This window comes from Myzus persicae, unplaced genomic scaffold (assembly GCF_001856785.1).
Source record: "Myzus persicae strain clone G006 unplaced genomic scaffold, MPER_G0061.0, whole genome shotgun sequence".
In the NCBI taxonomy this organism is placed as follows: domain Eukaryota; kingdom Metazoa; phylum Arthropoda; class Insecta; order Hemiptera; family Aphididae; genus Myzus; species Myzus persicae.
Genome location: NW_019101938.1, coordinates 383,598 through 405,508, shown reverse-complemented (window position 1 = coordinate 405,508; position 21,911 = coordinate 383,598). Strand labels below are relative to the sequence as shown.

At 34.7% G+C, this 21,911-nt stretch overlaps 2 protein-coding genes across 4 annotated transcripts; both read right to left on the bottom strand.

Annotated features, from left to right (window-relative positions):
* Positions 1 to 954: 954 nt before the first annotated feature.
* On the bottom strand, positions 955 to 6,758 carry LOC111030812. The gene is made up of 7 exons (XM_022310502.1): positions 3,631 to 6,758; positions 3,243 to 3,568; positions 3,032 to 3,175; positions 2,599 to 2,965; positions 2,215 to 2,540; positions 1,927 to 2,139; positions 955 to 1,683 (listed from the first exon to the last, which is right to left on the bottom strand). The coding sequence occupies exons 1-7, from the start codon at positions 6,206 to 6,208 to the stop codon at positions 1,612 to 1,614; spliced, it is 4,026 nt and encodes a 1,341-aa protein (XP_022166194.1). The 5' UTR covers positions 6,209 to 6,758; the 3' UTR covers positions 955 to 1,611.
* A 565-nt stretch (positions 6,759 to 7,323) lies between these two features.
* LOC111030813 lies at positions 7,324 to 20,542 on the bottom strand. Of its 3 annotated transcripts, none has more exons than XM_022310503.1 (5): positions 20,204 to 20,542; positions 19,757 to 19,850; positions 15,549 to 15,837; positions 14,796 to 15,041; positions 7,324 to 9,488 (listed from the first exon to the last, which is right to left on the bottom strand). In XM_022310503.1, exons 3-5 carry the CDS (start codon positions 15,814 to 15,816, stop codon positions 7,480 to 7,482), a joined length of 2,523 nt encoding a protein of 840 aa, XP_022166195.1. In that variant the 5' UTR covers positions 15,817 to 15,837; positions 19,757 to 19,850; positions 20,204 to 20,542; the 3' UTR covers positions 7,324 to 7,479. The 3 variants fall into 3 exon arrangements, with proteins under 3 accessions (XP_022166195.1, XP_022166196.1, XP_022166197.1); XM_022310504.1 differs by having other exon boundaries at positions 20,249 to 20,542; XM_022310505.1 differs by lacking the exons at positions 19,757 to 19,850; positions 20,204 to 20,542 and adding an exon at positions 15,986 to 16,117.
* Positions 20,543 to 21,911: the final 1,369 nt, after the last annotated feature.

Sequence of the window (21,911 nt, the reverse complement as noted above, 5' to 3'; positions counted from 1 at the left end):
TGTAAATGGTAGGTAGAGACAATGTAGCTACATCATGACAGATTTTTTTAAATAAAAATTCTTAAATAAACAAATGTTGACTACAAGGTAATGAAGAAGTACAATTGAGTTTTTTTTTTATAACTTATATATTTCAATTGATATATTTTATAAATATATATTATATATACATAATATTATGTGTTTGTCAATTGTCAGAATTAAAGTCCATTCACTTGTTTAACCTATTAGTAAACTATTAACATTTTGATTTTCTTATTTTGTGAATAAAAACTAAAAACATATTTTTAATTTTATATTTATACATTTTACCACATTACAACTACATCTAATTTTTGTGATAGTTAAAGCCACATCTACAGTTTAATTTTTGTCAATAAATAGGTAAATCAAAAGAAAAGAATATTTTAAAATATAATACCACATTAATGGTGGATGCACATTACATAGTTCTGGGGCTCCTTCATAAAATTATTGTTCCCGGGACTTAAAAAATACAGATAGAAAATTGTTTTTTAAATAATGATACATCTTCTTTTATTGAATACTATAGTCTTGACTAAAAAAATGTTTGTATCAATAAATAAAATTTAATTTACAATGGGTTTTTATTATTAAGCTAGGCCAAGGGACCCTATTATGAATAGTTTAACCTTGCCTATCCCGTCATTGTAGTTGGCCAGCATAACACTTATTACTTATACACACAAATACTACAATAACGTGGCAACTATACTCTATCAAGTCAAGAAATATACTTGGTGGTAATCAATTTTTGTTGGTCAATTTGACATGTAATCAATAACTGTGTTCAAGTCTTCCATGAAGTATGTCTTAACTCAATAGGGTGAAGTCAGGAATATAATTTAATTGAGTTGTATAAGTTTAATATAAATATATTGTGGGACCGTCCCCCAACATATATTTATATACACTTGTTAATATATAACACTATTCATATGACAAAAATTTATTACATTAATGAATGTATGAAAATGTAATACAAAAGTAAAATTATTGTATAATTTGTAAAATTAAATTGTTTGGAGACAAATTCACTATCAATTTGACTCAATGTTCTTTAACTAACACAATACAGTAATTATTGAATACCAAATTATATTGATTAAATCAAGTTTATGACCATAGGTGCAATTTGGAGGTACTAATTACTCTCAGTTTTGAAATACATTAATAATTTATGTAATTTGTAGACAAACAGAAAAATTAAGGGGCTTCAGAAATTGCGCCACTGGTCATGACAAGTAAACAGTCTTTTATGGTAACAATATATATACTTATTAAAATCATGATAACACATGATTTGTTTATGAAAACAAATAACAAATACAAATTGTATAATGATGTAAAAAAATAAAATATTTAACTGTCAAAAGTACAAAGGTAACCTTTTAGAAATAATTTGGATATATAATACAAAATTTAACAATGGCAATAATAAAATGGATAAAGGCACTAAACATTTAACAAAGGCTGTTGGTACTATGATATGACAATGGTTATTTCAATAGTTAACCATTATGTTTTTTTTTTAAATATCGTATACCTAGAATATACATTATACCAATGAAATTACGAAGATGAAACTGCTCAGCAATGTGATTGGCTTTTTGAAACAAAACTTTTAGCTTGAGACCATGTATTACATACCAAATGAAACAGCTTTAAACATTTAAATTAAAATTATTAAATTGTACAAATTTTAATGACTAAACTCTGTCTTAAAAGAGAATCATCACTATTTGTGCATTGTGAATGACGCGTTGGGGCGTCAAAAAAAGCATGTGATCAAGCTTTTACCGAATCGTTTATGGGATATGAACAGTACTAACAAAAGTTGGTCAGCCAACTGACTATTCTCTTTTGAGACAGAGTACAATATAGAATACAGTATAGTAATCTTACTTTTTCAATCCATTCATCATCAGCTAACAATCGATTTAGAACAGTGGTAGTGTCATGAGTTAAACCATTACAGCTATTTTCATTTTCAGCAGTGACACGTTTGCAGCATTCCTTGTAAATATAATATTTAAGGTGTTCAAGACTATGCAAGATAGTTATCTTGTCTGCGCACTGGGCGCTAGAACAGCAGAGAAATCGCTTTACTGGTACAGTCTAAATGAATTTAAATTTTAAATTAATAAAAAAAATTTAATTAAGTGACTTTATAAACATTGTTATAATATCTACCTTAGATAATGTTATATTGGAATCAATATTTTTTAATGTCCGAGAACTGTACTCCATGCCGGATAGAGATATCTCGACAAACTCCTTTTGTTGTTTCTCCATAAATTCCTGATTGCCACATACTAAGCAGCGCAAATGAATATTACTCCTAGATTTTTCATCTATTGAACAAATTTCCATGTTTGGGTACTTTGCAATAACTGAGCATATATTTTCTACTTTGGACAAATCTGTTACTAAATCTTTTAAAAATGTAGAATCTATAGTTTGTTTCCAAGTTTGCGTAACTGTTTCAATAGCACGGAGATTGCTTAAAAAGTATTCATCTATAAAAACAAAAAAATGAATTAAAATTCTTATTTATGAAGTGTATTAAGATTTTACCATTCTCGCGATAAATCTCTTCCAGAAAATTTGAGTCCAGCGCTTGTGATGCTAACGATTGGATATAAACATCAAAATTGGCACGTAGCATGACACTTTGCTCATCGACAAAAGCTGAAGAGTTTGTAGATAAACTAGAATTTATGGCATCAACTCTTAGTTTTGATATGTGGTGATAAGCTGAGCTAACGGTTTTGGCTTTAGCATTATTTTGACCCGGTTTGTTGTCATTATTAGATAATAATTGTACCAAAATTTCAACAGCCGATGACTTATTTGGAATAACATTATCACCATTATCTGTTGTAATAATTTGGACATCAATTTGACGGTACATGTTATAATGTGATGGACTCCAACCAGTGTACTAAACACATTTAAAAATATATTAATTATAAATGTGATCTAAGTTTGTATTTACTGTTCTTCTTACAGTTGACACACTCTTATACATATTATCTTCATTACATCGTGTAAATTTTTGAAGCAATGATTTTCCGTCCACTCTCCATATATATTGTGGATTCATATGTCCATTATCCAAAAATTGACGTTTTAGTGCCACAAATGTACCAGACTACCCAAAATGAATTATAAAATATATAAAAATAAACTATGAAAATTGCACGTAATATGTATCATACCTTAAATAGTGTTGAATCGTCGAGATTATCATTATCATTATTATTATTATTGATTGAAGATGAGGTTGATGGTGGACGACTACTATTTGAACTTTGCTCTTTTGAGTACTTTTTATGACGGCTATTGATTGAATTGGAATTTTTAGATGCATCATTATCATCATTGTTTGGTATCCAAGCTGGATCAACATCGGAATCAGTATCTGATAATACATCATTATCATCTACATCCAATTCACCATTTAAACTACTAAGCAATTGTTGAGTTTTTTCTTTAGCCAACCGATGAGACAATTGTCTTGTAGGCTGTTGTACATGTTGTGTTTCTAAAATTAAAAAAAAAAAAATTAGACAAATTACAATAGTTATAACTTATAGTTTGGTATACTTTGTTTTTTAATCGGTGCGACAGAATTTGTTCGCTTTTTTTTCATGGTGTTATTATTTTTTTTTGTTTTGTTTATTACATCTACTTTATTTTTTATGACTGATGTTGCTGCTGCACTACTAGGTGCTTTTGAAGAAGATATCCACCATTGATCGTGTTCGTCATCTGCTGACAACCAACTGTTTTCACCATTACTGCCATCACTTCTGTCATCACTTATACCGGCTATAGATGATGAGGTTTTAGGTAATGGAAAATATCGTGGATCATCATCTGTTGTTGTTGTAACATTATTTATCTTCTTAATATCTTCCCCAGAACCATTACGAGATGATGTCTGTTCAATTGTTGGTAAAATCTTTGGTTTCGGTAAAGGTACATAAGGCTTAGATAGAGGTTTTGGTGATGACGATGCTAGTGGTGTTAATAATTTTTTTGATTTTTCATTACATTCATCTTCTGGTTTATCAGACACACTGCTTGTACCACCATGAATAAATTTGATATAACTATCAATAAATGAAGGTTTTTGAGTAGTAATATTTAATGGTTTAGCCCTAGTAGTGGTAGTTGTGTTAATAGTAGTTGTAGTAGCAGTGGGGTCATCACAAAGGTGACTTAATTCCTCTTCAATGTTTGGAACGACAACCTGTGGTAAAGATGATGTTCTGTTATCATCATTTGCAACATAACTTCCACCTTGCAAATTATTGGTGAAGTCTTGAAAAATGTTAGTATGTTGTCTTTGATTACTACCTTGTGATCGATCGTACGATGATAATGATGGGCTGGAAGTGGTTACAGAAGTAACAGTAGGTGATGTCATTGCAGTTGTAGGGCTATAATATGTTGGATTTACCGATGACACAGTAAAATTATTATGATGTGCTGGTTGTGAAATATTTTGATGTTGATGATTAACGCTAGATGGTGGCGGTTGAATATTAAATGTTTGAACTGTATTGTTGTACTGCTGATGATGGTGTTGATGCAGAGGTGGCTGATGAAATACCCCAGAGGAAATGTTTCCTGTAAAACATGAAGAAGTTGATACAATGGGTGGTTTTTGATGGTCCAAATTCCAACGATGATGGCGTTGGTGCTGTTGTACATCCAAATATGTATTTCCATTAGCAGAAACAACAGTTAAAGATGTAGGAGTAGGTAACATTTTGGTATTACCAGTGACAATATGTTGCTGTAAATGTGGCTGATTATGATGCTGATGAAGATGTGCAGGTGGTGGCTGACGTCTATTGAAATATTGACCAGTGTAGGACGATGATGGATCAATCACAGAAGATTTAGGCAACTGCTGGAGATGCTGGTGTTGATGCTCTATTATACATTTACTACCATTACCTAACAAATTTGTTGGTGAAATGGCTTTACCATTGTCAGAAGCCAATAACCTGGGTTGTTGGTCAATCATTTTTTTAACACCATAACAATCAATATCAGTCTGCATAGATTGTAAATTTTTAACAATATGCATAGGATCACCACGTTGAACTGGAGTCCCCATTAGTAAAATATTGTCTAATTGCTGTTGAGGCGTTTGACTAGCCGAGACTGTACTATCGAAATGGTAATATTGTCTATCATTATTATCAGAAGTCTTTGATTGTAATGGTATAGGCTGTGCTTGGTAATAGTTATTGTTTGCTGTTATGTCATTCATTACACCATTTGTCGTTGGCACTGCTGTACGTGTAATAACAGACAAATAACCTACTTGTTGAGATGCAGTTCTTGGTTGGTAACGTTGTTCATATGGTTGGGGAACGTATGCACTAGATACCACTGGCAGACTTTTATCTGAGATGCTATTGACAATTTTGATTCTATGCTGTGGCTGTGGCTGTGGCTGAATATCATATTGTTTAATTTTGTTACTGATATGAGTAGGCTCAATATAAAAACGTTGTGAATTGATAACTGGTGCTGTTAATATTTGTGCGGTGCTAGTGTTACTCGTGTCCATAATAATTTTAGAAGTTTGTGGACATGGTGGTAATTTTCTGAGTTGGTGACGATGATGTGTATGGTGTGGTACCACACGCTCATGTGGTAATATACCAAAGGGACTCAACGCCATACCAACAGTGGTGACATTTGAAGTGGGCATGACTATAGGAGTAACGGACACTGGTGCAGTAGCAGCCGTAACTAATTGATGAGGTACATTGTGCTGTTGAAACTGCGGTATTACTCCTGAGGTTGTAACCGTTGTTGTTGATAGCATTAACTGAGGTGGTGCAGGTAACATTGAACCAGTCTGAGTGGAATGAATCAATGAAGATGGTACCAATGTCGACGGCGATGGTGCTACTAGTATAGAAGGATATTGGTGATGTTGTATGACGTTGCTACTGTTAGCGCAGTGTTGCAATGGCATTCTATGATTGCTGTCATGACATAGCCCAGTGGTTTTTGTATTACTTATAATGGTCGCCACTGAAGGCCTGGATTGTGACAGTAAGAGTCCAACTACGGCCGAGGAAGTGGCATTCGCAATGGTGGACACTGTAGTATTAGTGTTGCTACCCATGATAGTGGAACGGCCAATGGATTCCATTTGAAGGCGATAAAACGATAATTCTATAGCATTTTCATCAAACGTATGACACGTGAATTGCAATTACGTAAGTAACTATGAAATTAATAAACTCGACGACGACGACAACAACTACTAGATAAACACAAGTACAGGCGACAATACATCGTACGAAATTAACGTCAAAACTATTATAATAATTTTAAACGTATATCATGCATACATATATTATATTAGAATATAATATTGTATATTATAACATTATATAATAATTATTATCGTGTGTGTGTAGTGTTGTTTGTCGATCGGACTGCACTAATAACGCGGTGGCAATTAAAAATAAGTAATAACACGCGCACAGTAACACACACACATACGTACAAAACACTAATCACTAATCACAGTGTACGGTATACAAAACGCACGGCGGCAGCATCACGAAACACGACGCGGTGCGCACACAAAAAAAATTATAATATTATTCTACACATTTTATTATTATTATTATTATTATCTAAATAATATCAACCGATAATGAAAACGAGTCTTCCGCTGCCGCCGAGACGGAGTGTGTGTGTGTGTGTGTGTGTACAATGGCTCCGTACACACGGTTTGTTAATAGTCGAGTGGTGGTGGGGTAGGCGGGTTGGCAGATGGGGGGGGGGGAACAACGGAGGCCCATGATAGTTTGGAGGAAACTCACCGCGGAAACCACGCCGCCGACGACGCCGGGTGGAGGTAGAATAATTAATTGAAAAATTAGACACACGACGATTTCAATCGTGAGGCACAGGAGTAATAATAATATTAAATAAATTATAATAAATTATATTATTTTATTTTAATCCGTCGTTCCAGCACAATACCTAATTATAATATTGTATTATTATGCAATTTAGAGTAGGCAGGTAAAGAACAACATAAATACGTTTGTTTGTTTCTTTATTTGTTTGTTTATTCTTTCATTCCAATACAGACGAAAATACAATGATAATAATACTAATGATGATAATAATAATAATAATAATAATAATAATATATAATTATATTTCGCTGAGTAATAGTTTTTATATTATACAAATATATAGATAGTATTTAAAATAAATAATTAAATAATTAAAAAAAAAATAATATACACCTATATTATTATATTTTAAATTCAGTAATTTCACACATAGTATTATATATATTTAAAAATTAATATTGGTGGTATAATGCGCGTGTAATATTAAATGTTGCCGATCGTAAACACTGCAGTGTTTGTTTCGACATTGTTTTCGCTATGAAATTGGTCAGTTAGCCGAAGTCCACATGGCTAACCGGGAACCGCTCCTCGACAGCGGTAACGGAATGGATTTCTTGGCGGTGCCGTTTGCGAGTGGAGTTGATACGGCCATTACTCCGCTGCCGGCGGACTGCCGTCGTACCGGTATTTTTGACACGATTGGCGAATTGTTGATGCTACTATTCGTGGGGGACGGCGAGGTCGAAGAGGTCGACGATGCTGACGACGAACAGTACGATGTATTGGCTGTAGACGACAGTGGAGAAGACAGCGACAGCCGTAGGGACGGCAGCTTTGTGGGCGATTTCGGTTCCGTCGAGCCGGGCGGTGCCACCCCTGAGCCGTCGACATCGTCATCGTCGCAGTTGTTGTTGTTATTGTTGTTGTTGTTGTTGTTGTTGTTGTTGTTGTTGTTGTTGTTGTTGTTGGGTGACTCGCCGTTGCAGTCGATCTTTATTGCTTTGGAGCCGCTACCGGACACTCCTCTGACACCGTTCGCTGAAGTACCGATGGAGTTGCACAGCGGGAATTTAGACTTGTCCGCGGCCAACGCCACGCCGTTGCTGCAGTTGTCTTCGTCATCCTCTTCTTCGTCAGACGAAAATGACGGCAACGATGCGTCCTCGATACTGGTCGTTCCACCGGTCACCACGTCTCGACTGTCATCCACCGTGAGCGGGGCTACATCAGCGGCTTTGTCGTATACGCCTTGGACAGCTTGAACGCCGTCTTCAATTCTGGTCTCCGCTGGACCACCACTGCTACCGCTTTCGGCACTTGGCGTCACGGATGGTCGTTTCCCGAAGGTAGACATTGGCGGCGCCATGGCGGTTGTGGTGCACCAGTAATAGTCATCGTCCACTCGGATTTCTTTTATCGCCTCGGCGGGCGGCTTGACCAGTTCGCAAGCGACCGGAACCGGTGCCATGCTGCAGGTCTCCGGTGAAGCAGTAGAGTTATCGATCGCGGCCACGGGCGCATTGCAGGTTACTGCAGCAGCGGTGGCCCGAGGTACGATAACCGCAGTAGCTGGAACAGTTGGCGGAACCACCGCCGCGCTGTACTTACGTGGTGGAGGCGGTGGGGGTGGGTTGGAGTGTTTCGATTCGTCATTTTTCGGTTTAGCCATCACCGTCGATTTCCTCCCGTCGTCGACCGTTTTTAACACTGCTGCAATATTTTTGTCCGGTACCACGATTGCTTCATCTTTGTCCGGTACCACGATTACTTCATCTTTGTCGTCTTTGACTACTTCATCTTTGTCCGCTTTGACTGTATCGTCTTTGTCCGATTTGACTGCTTCGCCTTTGTCCGCTTTGACTACTTCGTCTTTTGCCACCATAACTACCACGTCTTTCACCGATGCAGCGGCTAACTTATCTTTATCCACCGTCGTCACCACCACGTCTCTGTCGATCGTTACTGTCACTGTGCCGACCGCGTCCTTATCCACCTGTCCCGGGACAGACTCCGATGGATTGACTGTACAGCACTGGACGCCACTGTCTGGTGACGACTGCGCTTCGGCATCCACGGGCGATGCACCGTACTCCAGAGTGCGGTATCGTAACGATCCACCAAGAGTTCGTGCCGGCCGTTCGGCGGTCCCGGTTTCATTGACCGTCATCACAGAAGATGGAGATTTCTGGGTCGGTGGGGCCGTACCCACGTGCTCTGCTTCAACGCGGCCGCTTTCCACGTCGCCACCCACGATCTCCTTGTCCACGTCCAAGCGGCCACTACTGTCGCCCCCTTTGAATACGAGCTGACTCTGGTTCCACAGACGTTGCGCTTGTCCGCGGACAGCCGACAGAATGTTTGATTTCGCACATTTTGCTGAAATATCGTCGAATTTCGCCGGTGTCGCTACGACAGCTTCTCCCTCGGTTTCCAGTTCAACATGTAACCCGTACTTGCAACTCAGCTCAACCAGCGAGCGACTTAGATCCGAGGCTGGCGGTCTGCTCAGTTGCTGTTGTCCTTTATCAAACACCAACCGCATCGCAACCAACCGATCTATATGCAAACACAAATTCATAAAACATTATTTTAATTTGTTCAACCAATATTTATTGTTGTATCAATTTTTTTTTTTAATTGGAGAATAATCAATATCTATAAAGGCAAATATTACGAATTATTGAACCAAGGAATAGCATTATTCATTAATGTCTTATATTAGTTTCATTCGAGTTTAATAAGTTTAATACAACCAGTTATCAACCTGGTTTAGCGATACGACTCGACGATGAGAACCTATCTATATTATAACATAAATAACGATCGCATCGTCACGCCTGCCGACAATTTTTATTACCTAGCCCCGGCATCGCATGTGAGTACTTACCTACTAAGCATAAACAATCAACGGTGTTCTACGAATCGTGTTTCTAGTGAAGATAATTAAACCATCCGTACGTTATCACCACTTTATATTATTTTTATTTGTAAAAGAATCGTTTTAGTTTTTCGTAAGGTAGGTACTAAGATTCAGCTGAGTACTGATTAAATTATTATTTATTTATTTTCATCAAAAATAAAGCTTACTAATAATTAATAACATAACAGTATAACACATGATTCATTTGTTGAGGCCCGGTTTTACTGACAGGCTTAAACGCAATTCCATCGATTATGTGGGTAAGTATTAAGTTATACATACATTATACACACACAGATATATATATTAACATATTATTTTTATAATTTGTAAGCACGTAGATCATTCTAAGTAATACTTATTAGTCAATAAAAGTCAAGTGTTTAAAATTACTATCTAAAATATTTAGACTAAAAAAAAAGTAAGAAATCTTAGTTACATAATAGATATAGGCTCTGAGCTCAATTGTGAAATTAGTTCTCCTGTCAACATAAGCAGTTATGTACGCAGGGGGGCCTAATGGGCCTTCAAGGCCTTCAATTCAAGCTTGAGCTATACAAATTTAATATTTTAAAAATTTATATCTACAAATTAATTGTAGTTCTGTCAAAACTTGAATTTTAAATACTTTTAAAAAATAACGAAGCCTATCCATCGTTAATATTTTTAAATAACTATAATAAAAACTTATGTGGGACCTTGAATTATAATTTTAAGTTTTGTGACGAATAATTTTTTATTGACATTTTTAGAAAAAAACTAAAATTAAAGTTAGTAAAAACATGTAATGCGTTTATCACATATCTACTTAGTTAAAAATGCACCAACGTGTAAAGTGCCCAATGGATATCTTATATGTTATCACGTCGTCACATACATAATTAGATTCTTTCAATACCTTCGGTACCTGCAGAGCTGTCCTAAAGTCTTATGATACACCTACTAGGGGAAAATTCATTTGGTGGCTCCTAAGTCCTAAATCATCATAACACGATATGAATAAAAAATATTAACAGAGATTTAAGTAAAATTTAATCAATCAAGATTATTCCAACTCGTGAGTCATGATATTCTAACAACTATATTAGTTGTTTAATACTAAATAGTCAACTCTGAACAATGAATAAAGTAATAAAGAAAATATTCAATAACTGTCTGTGGGTAATAAATATTAACTATACTTGGAATAACGAAATTCTTTGAAGAAATTTGCTATCTTCACAGTTCACATCCCGGCCCGACGACACCAGGAATGTAATAAAATATAACAATTATTATCATTTAAAATAATCGAAAAAGTGGTCTGTTTATATAATTATATATAATATAATTACAGAATACATAAATAAACCAAAATTGTATTATTAAAAAAATATTAAAAATATTTTAGCGATGATAGGTCGTTGTGTTTTCTGCTGAGTGACATTAATTGTATTAACATAAGACTAACATACAAGTCTAATTTTTTTGGAGACCCTTAGAGATGTTAGTAAAATGGCGTCTAGGGAAAAATGGCCCCGTACTCCCCTCCTTTCTGAACGGCCCTGCGTACCTACCTCCTTCTTCTTACCACTTAGAAGTCCAATCGTAAGGGTTAACACAACGATACATAATATAATAATATAGTTAGTATTATATTACAGAAAAAAGTCCTATAAGAATTTTATTGTTTTAGGAAAATAAAAAATATTTGAAGTTCGCAATTTGAAAGTAATATGATTCATTCTATCACGTGGTTAAATATTTTTACAAATAGTCTAGATATACTATATACCTAATAAGTTAGTATTTATTATGAAGCATATAGGTGCCTAGTTACAGCACTGTGAAAGCGTAGCGAGTGAATGCCAAACGCTCAACAATTGTGAGATTATGACTTGTCCTAATCGCGGTTTTTGGTTTAAATATATCTTTTAACAAACTGTCAATGTTTTTACATTCATTTTTTAGTATAAAATATTCAGATATATCTATTTTACATTTTTACTGCATAATAGTTATAGTTGTATAATTGGCTTATATAAAATAAACGTGGTTTTATGTCGAAGTGTAAACTCGATTTTCTACATTGAAGTGTAAATGGGTGATATTATAACTATTAATAAAATGAAAGCTTAAGTCAAAATGCACTGAATCATAAATTTTTTATATTCTACGCTACAGTAGGTGTATATTATCAGTATACATAAATAATAATTAATAAAAAAAAGAAAATAACCAAATTTGAAAGTATTTTATTACAATCACAAAATTAATATATTCATCAACTTGAAAAGTAATAAACATTGGACATATAATATTTATTATACAATTTGAAATTTAAATCACATATTGTATAATAACTATAGTTTATAATATTAAAAATATGTACTATACATTTTATTTTATACATCATGATTTTTTATAAATTAAGCAGATATTAAATGGTACATAAAATGATAAATAAATTCTTAATCAGGTTCTTTTAAATAAATGAGAAAAACTAATAGACTAACTATTTTTGTACGATTAACTTTACGGTAATCTAAACCCTGAACTATTATAATTTGTAACTAATTATACCAAATTGACGTTCCATTCGTAGGGAGGTGTCACGGTTTATCGAAATAATTAAATATACAAAACATTTTTAGTTCCTGATGTTTTTAAATAAATATAATTTATAAGGGTATTTCAATATATGTATTGTTTCGACTTGGCGTAAATGTAAGATAAATTCAGATGCCAAATATTATGTATGAGTAGTCATTATAATAATGTGATTCGGCAAAACAATTTTAATGTAACATTTGTATATATTATATACCTAGTATATCTATTTACACAACTCACAAGTGGCTTGGCGAGTTAAAATAACACTTATATTAAGGCAAACAAAACGAAATTTGACGACATTTACTAACTGATCTTACAACTTTATTTACCAATCCAATAAAGATAGATTTATATGGACACCGGGTTACTCAAACATAAATGGCAACGAGGAGGCTGATGGGAAATTTGCTTGAAACGCAATAAACAACCACAATAGCAACACACCATCATTTTCATGACCATAGTTGATTTACGCAGAAATATAGACAAAAAGGAACTGTACTAATATGTGAAACATTGAATAGCACAATGTTACAAAAAATGAATTAAGAGAAATAAGACACTAAATATTTTGTTGAGCTTCTCAACCCAACTAAACAATTTAAAACATAAAGAAGAACGAACACTAAGTAAGCTCATACTAATTCGTCATATTATGAGAATCTTATAAGGTCACAAATAGATATCGTCGAACACATAGTATAGTCCTGTGCCAACATTTCACAGTCCACCGAGACCAGAAATTAATCCCACCCACCAAAAAATCTGTATGAAACAATCAGATCATTTTCAGATGTATCTAAAATAAATTTAGGTATAACGTATTAGATACTACGAGAACTGTAGTTATAGTAAAATATTGTCAAACAAGCACATGTGACCGAACTTTTACAGAATATGTTAACTATAATAACTGTTCCATATAAGGAACTGATATTCAAGGCGGTTTCATTGATAATATTTTACAATACCTAGTTAATTAACCTGGTTTATTTTTAACTGTATGTTATAAATTTACCTTAGGGCTTTGATAAAGAACAATTATTAAATATACAAACTATTACAAAGCTGTTCTTTTTTATTTAAATCAATACTACATTTCATTTAAGTGTGGGTAGAGTGAAGTCTTAGCACCCACATATAACAAAATATTCAACTTATTAGGTACCTATCTATTTGTCAAAATAATAAAGATGTAAAATAATTATAAATTATGTATTATATACGTATATATACTTTATACAACTTTAAAATTTCTATATATGTACTGTATATTGTAATAATATACAATATGTTACGTCGAGTTCATGAAATCGACAACGTCATTGCTAAATACGTATAAGACCGTCAATTTGGCTACCAATTTCATTGAATCAGAAAAATTTGATTGTCAATTTCATGAACTAAGCAGGATTTTTTTTTCATACTTTTTACAACACATTATTTAATGACACTGCAGTCCTGTAAACGATAGGCATAGTAACACAAATTTAAAAATATTTTTAAAAAAATCGGCAAATAGGAATATGTTATTCCGAAATCATTATTTTTAATTTAAATACATATATAAAAATAAAATTAATTAGGCCCGACGCGTACCTACTCACGGCGAATCAAAAGTAAACTTTTTTTTCAATTTACGTTAATACATTTTTTGTTTTTGTGTCAAAAACTTTAAAAATCTAATAAACTAGGTTCCCTTTAAGTTTTTCTTAAAGTACTTAAATAAATTGAAAATGCATAATCTTGATTATTTTTTATGAGCACTTGAAGTTCAAATTTTGACGAAATTAATTTACAGTACCTACTACAAACATATATATCTACACCATTGTACGGTTCGACGGTTCTGACTTTATAACTTGACATAAAATAACAATAATATCAATTTTATTTCATGATCCATACACCACAATTGTATCTCACTATCTCCGTGTGTTTTATGTAATCTTTATTAAGAAGGAACTTGTTTATATAAGAAAATAAACCGTATTATTTTAGAATGCAGCCGATTTCACGTACACGTTAATTTCCTCGCCGATTTCAAGAACTCGGCATAATATATATACTATATATTATATCTTAAATGTATAATGTATAATGCATGTACATATATATATTTTAATAAATTTAACTTGGGCTTATTAAATTTGTATACAAGTTAAATTATATATATATATATGTATATAACCTATTTATAAATTATTAAACAAATACATAATAACTTATTTAATCCACTCAATAGTTCCCAAGTGTTTCAGGTACTAAACCTAACACTGTAAAAACCTAGTAGTTCAAATTATTATATTATATTATTTAGACATCAGCTGTCTTTATAATTACTTTACCTTTTGAGCCATCGTTGTGTTTACACATATAGATTTGTCTGCCGTCTTCTTCTTTTGTTGACAATTCGTTTCCCAGTGACCCTTCGCCGATAGACGACGAGGTAACGCGCACGACCCTGGTCAATCCTGTTTTTGTAACACAGTCGCCAGTATAAGCATCGGCTGAAAATGCTGGATTATCAGTGCCACCATTCTTCAGCTGTTGGTTTTTCACAGGAGCCGATGTTTGCAGTACGAGATTTTTATCTGTTCAAACATATAGAGTTACATATTTAAAACAATTAAGACGATTTTACATAATAATTTAAATATACATATAATTATTTAACTATAATCTATTGCTATGAACTTTTCCAAGCACAATATTATATGTATATAACAAATAAACACAATCTATGTAATGGTTAGTAAATACTTAGATTTATTTGGATTGTTTAGGTTTCAATATTGGTAAATAAAATACTGTTGTCACCACTTGACTATTTTGTACGGAAATAGCGCATATAAAGACATCAGGAATTCGTCTGGAGATGTCACTGAAATCCCTAATCAGCGGATTCTAATGCATATGTTTTGTCCCAACACAGAATTCCCAATGATCTGATTTCTGTTTTGAATTGCTAGTATGAAACATTACCGTGTATGATATATTCCAAGATTTCATAACACTATATTACTATATGTCTATTGTCTATTGCCTGTGTGTAATAACTATTCGACGCTATAAATGTATATAATAATTATAATAATTACCTGAATTGCTTTTCCACCATAACGATGACCAGTCGTGTTCTTTTCTCTTACAGTAAACAAAATATATCGCAACAATTGCTAAAACTAACAGCATTGTGCAAAAGACAGTCGTCCACACCACGGCGGACATATTACCCGAGCCGCAATGCTGCTGCCCTTCGTCTGCCATCACTGCGTTTTTCGTAGTCGTGGTTGTGATGATGAATAATAAGAGTAGTACAAAACGTGTGAAAATGTCACTCTTCCACCGTGGCCGGGGCCACCACATTATTGGATTTTCTCACGAGCTCTGAAAGAAAAGTGGTTAAAACATTGATAAGTAAACTTAAGAACAAGACTATGATATTTAAATTTTAAATTAGACTGTCTACATTTTAGATTTTTATACGCCCTAACTATAGTATTACGTTAACTCTGTATACGTATATTATACGTACAACCGAAAATTGATCTTGTGGGTAAATTGACCAATTAACAAACACGCTTTCGTCGACCCGATGAAAGCGCTTACCAAAAATAAACTCACAAGCCACGGATGTGATACTGATGTGGCTATATCCCGGCACACCGTGTTTCTCTCGAAGAATGCAGTTTATCGGACGTGTCGTGGGTGCGCCGGGAAAGAGAGAACCTGTCTGCCAGGTACAGCTACCATCTTTGCCTACTTTTACAATCTCGATAATGTATCGTGTACGATACATAATATACACACAACTACACAATATATAAGCATGCTGCATATATATCGGTCTCAAGCGTGCGAGATGAGCAAAATTAAATATATATTTTAAATATGTACGCAAATTTAAGTGTATATGGTCGAACGCCTCACGTGACGACGCAGGAAGGCAGGTCATAATATGATATTAATTATAATAAAGAATTTACTCTTCTCGTTAGACGTGAACTGGTATAATGGTACACACGTTAGAGAAGACCATGGTGTACGGATATTTATCCTCTTTGTCCCACACATAATATACGTATGGCAAGAGCACTCCAATGAATATTAATCATAATAAATAACAATGATTGGCAAGTGATTTTGGAGCCGAAACACTTCCAGTTAAAAAAACGAAAGAAAATAATATTTTCAAGGGCATCTGCAGGCTTATGGACATATTTGTATTTTTTGGAGGGGAGGGAAAATTTTAATAATTAGTATGCTGTTGACGAGGTCTGATCTCCGCTAGCTCATTATTATTATACATACATAAAGGTACATACATAAGTGGCGTATACAATAGGAGTTTCTTAGGGAATATGACACCCCCTTTCTGCACGTGTTAATGTGTTATGTATACATTATTTTGTAAATTAGTATAAATTTATTAATATCATTAATGTAATTTCTTCCATACACATATTCATATATGTTATGATTTATGAATGTCTAGATTGGCGATTGTTTTTATATTATAACCTTTATTATGTACTTAAATGTATGTAGGTATAGTAGGATAATACAATATATTAACATGCTACATGCATGTATAAATACTTCGCTCTTTGGTTATTCCCTTCTTAAAAAATCCTGGATAAGGCACTCACACATATACGTCCATACACTCATAACGGAGAATGGTAACTCTAACGAAATAGTCACGATGGACAAACTCAACAGCCATATAAGGTATTTCATATTATATATGGCAAGTTGCAAGTTGCAGCTTGCAGTATAGGTGAATAGAAATTTTAAAATATGAGATACATAAAAAAATTTAATATTTTCAAGTTTTATTTTTCACAAATTATTCAACCTCTTCTCTACTATAAAACTGTTACAAAAACAATGACCAATAATAAATTGCACATAAATTATTAAATTATTATATGAGTACAAATTTGATAGATCTGTTTTAGATTTTTTAATTTTTCCGAAAAAAGCTCCACGAGCACTTCGATAATGTCGCCGTTAACAAAAATCCTCGTAATAATAATGCACGTGGCATACTTTGATATTTGTATTCAATCATATAATTCAGTTACACAGATGTATTAGGATTTAGGACTTATGATTTTACTAACTTAATGATATTGCTATGTATAGGTAAGCACCTAGGATAATATTATAAAGGCAGTAAAATACTAAAATTCCTTAAGTTCTGGTAGTCATACTAATGAGTGATGTACAATTGGTTCCCGGAAAGTCATTTTTGGAGTTTAAGCGTAAAGAATTTATTATAAAAATATACTTGAAAAGAAGATACGCATATTATTAGATTTGTTTTTTTGAAATACTGCATGCCTACGTTTTCTATTTTTAACGAATTCTTTGGTCTCTCGTTCTACGTCCCAGTCTCCCTCCTGTCCTCCGAAAAAAATCTCTACATACGCCCCTAGTATAGCCGTAGTATTATAATAATATATAAACTCGCGAGCCAAGGATACAGCCGTATAATAATGTGATATACATCATAATATAAAAGTAGGTACCTGCTACCACTTCATGTACCTACATAATCTACGATTATTATTTATGTATGATATTGGTGCGTGTGGGGATGCACTCGTCGGTGCAGTGGCGAACGCCGGCGCATGCAGCACTCTCTCCTGCGGTCGCAACCGTCATGACCTCCAACCGGATATATACGGCCGGCATCGTCGTCGGCCCACCCGCGGCACAATGTCACGGTCACCGTGCGCCGGGCGAACGTGTATTATAATATAGGCAATAATAATAATATGAAACTGTACGGATTTGTTGTTTTTTTTTATGGGTGTCTGGTGCGGTTTCGTCGCGGTGAGATACGGCGAGCGATTCGATTTCTTGCTTAAACTTCGGCGACCGGTTGTGTGCGTATATTATACGTATAATATATATATAAAGTAAGTGTGTACCTATATATATCCTGCGAGTCGGATCCGAAAATGTTTACCGGCTCTCGCCTCAGGTCCCCGAGCGATGTGTATACGACGTGAAAGTGCCGCCGCCGGCTGGTTTTCTACTGTATACGCACCGGGCTTACGAACACCGGGTAGGTACGGTCGTACGGGACGTCACCTGCAGGCTGTAGTACACATTCGTCGTACTGTACAGGCATGACCATATAGGAGGCTTACAACACGTCTTGTATACGTAGTATAGTAACATGCGAGATGCCGAGATGCATATTATAATTTCGTACCTACACCATGACATGTGGCATGTGCGTATTACTGTTGGATGTTAAACTTCGGCGCTATACTATCCGTGTGTCTGACCGATGTTTATAATTTACCCACACGACATATGCACTTTGAAACGCATAGTATATAATAATATATATTATATATAGTAGGAAACGTGACGACAGTGCGGTGCGGTCAGCTGCATTTCGATGCATCCGGTTTCTTGCATATGCGGTGTATTAATATTATTATTACTGTCATTATAGTCATAATCATCGCGTACACACGACAAGGGTTGTGCTCTAGTGTTGCCAGACGCCCAGACGTGCATTGTACATACAACCCCAACAAAACCTGTTGCGCTTGCGCGGTGCCATTGTCCTGTTGGCTGTTGCATATGTTATGTACAACCGCATAGATATTATTATATTATTATGTTAACGACTAAACATCACAATGACGGCGGGAAAAATAGTATTCTCATCGCGTACGCATATACAGACGCTCGGCGATTCGCACAACAACTTACTATTACGTATCATATTATAGTAATATAATTATTACCTACTTATACAATAATATATCATATTGTTTTCTCGACACGATATAATATGCACCCACTGATACTGATTTCACTGGCTGACTGCTTAATTAGTCTCGTTATGGAATTTATATCGTTGCTCTATACGCGCGGATAACAGTAGGTAGGTATATCATTGGAGTGCGTCCCGCGCGAAAAAGAGAAAATTTCGACCTATATGTTAACGGGTCCGTTTCAGTTTAGCCACTGCAGTTAATCGCGTATAATATACCTATGCATTGCACCTATGGGTTACCTATATATATATATTCTAATATATTTAATCTCGAACGCGACTTGCACACCAGATACATATATACATACATAATAGTATTAATACATTATACATATTATAAATTACGTTACGGATCGGGTCGCAGCCATATTAGGAACCTATATATCGACTCCTTAACTTTACAATGATATATTTAAATGTGACGCTCAGTTGTATCGGCGGTTTAGAGTATTTAGGTAGGCATGTATCGTATAAGGTGTAATGTATTTATATTATACTCACTCGAAATGTTGAAGCTTAATATGTTTCGGGAAAAACAAATGTCCTCTTCGTCGCCGTTTTTGCCAATACAGCTGCGAGATGACCCCGTGAAAATCTGTTTCGATCGGAAAAACAACAATTAAACTTCATATAATATGATACGATGTTAATAATGAGCCACGAAGCAATAAAGTTTGGCGTAACAATATTGCAATCTTCGTTTTTCCACATAATATAAACCGTATCTGATATTAAAATATAAAATAATAATATATCACTCGTAACCATAAGCACCTATGTGTATAATGTATATAATATTATGATATAATATACCTGTAGGTATTATATGTTATTATCGTTTTACTATATTATTTTATATATACATCGAGCAGAGTGCTCGGTGTACCGATACACACAATATATGCACTTACGACTTACGAGTGGTACGCGAGGCAATCAATTTTTTACCTATTAAGTATAAGTTGTGTACAGTGTACTATGATATTGCACTACCTGCAGCACGTACTGCGCGCAGACCGACGACGATATTGCGACTGATACACGTACAGCACACCGCACGAGAAGAACATGGTAGGACTGCCGAGTGCCGACCCCGCCGAGACGCTCTTCGCCGGCACTATAAAAAAAACATGCGGCGGCGGCGTTGTGGATCTCGGCGGAGCGGTGCGTGTAAAATTTCACTATTTGCCCGCGAGCCGCTTGCGGCTTGCCTACAACTTTTACGCCGTGTCACACACATACACATACACAATTATGCGCACACGCACGTCGCACATACAAGCACACGCACACGCAACGATTCTGGGCGGTGTGCGTGGTGTTATTATAATAGAATATTACGTAGGTACGTTTTTCGGGTATGTCATTATAATATCGTCGTCGTCGTCGTCGGCGGGAGGTGTACGCGGTCCCGCAAACGTTTGGTAGGCGGCGAACAACCGGTTTTCGGCTGCCGCCGCTGTTCGGCTTTTCTCTCACAGCGATATGATAATATTACGCAGCGATATGCGCCTGTATCGCCACCGCCGTTAATGGGTGTAATATATTTTTACGTTGGATGAGAAACAAAATTACCATATTTAATTTGGATTTTCGTCGTATCCTCACTGCGGCTAGAGCCAAGTCGCGTCGGCGATTAGCGCGCTTTTGTCAGCACTCGGCAGATGAATAACTAATAAGACTTAAACGATTTACGTATCTACGTTATACCTACGCGGCTACACCACGACAGTTACTGTGACTATTTTCGTCATACCTATTAGGATATGTACCACTACCCAAGTGGCTAGATATATTATTGTAGTATTATTAATTATTATATAGTGTCAACAACGAGAACAATTCAATATTTAGTGCAAATGAAAAAAAAAAGAAAATGTCTTAGCCATAACATAATATATAATTTTTTAATACCTACATATTATTATTATTATTATTATGCAGACCGGTATATCCTATATGTGTACAGGTTCCTACGAGTCGTTAATATAGAAAGCTAAAGCTGGCATTTAAACTGCAGATAAGCCGCCGGGAGTTGGGTTCACACGCACGTATAGGTAGAACAAATTAATGTTAATAATGTATACGATTAGTTATGCGTTTTTTCTACATTTTTTTTATGATATTACTACAATAATTGCATTACAATTCTATGTACCTACACGGCTATACAGGCATCCCATTTTGAGAGTGTGGCGTGTCGATCACATAATAATTAATAACAATAAATATTGTCACTCAAACAATAGGCGCATAATAATATTTATGGCTCGATGCGTAGGTATGCGCGACAAAACGCCGTGACCACTTCATAAACACTTAACGTTCGGCAATAATACGATAAACGGTATTGGGTTTAATATTTCACTCGGTATTTCATATTATGTTTTTAAGTACAAAATACTTGGGCACATAATATATAGCAGTTATTTTTTAATTACTCACCCCGTATCCGATATATTTTTATACTTGGATATAATATTATTTTCATGTTGTCGGCGAAATGCTAATATTTTTATTACTTTTTTATTACTTCGTTTACCGATTCAATTTCATAAGGACGCCAACCGAGACATAGATGGCGCGACGAATATGGCGTTCGCCATGGCAACTAGAACGTCTAGTAATATTATATCCATGCCCCATGGCGTCCACA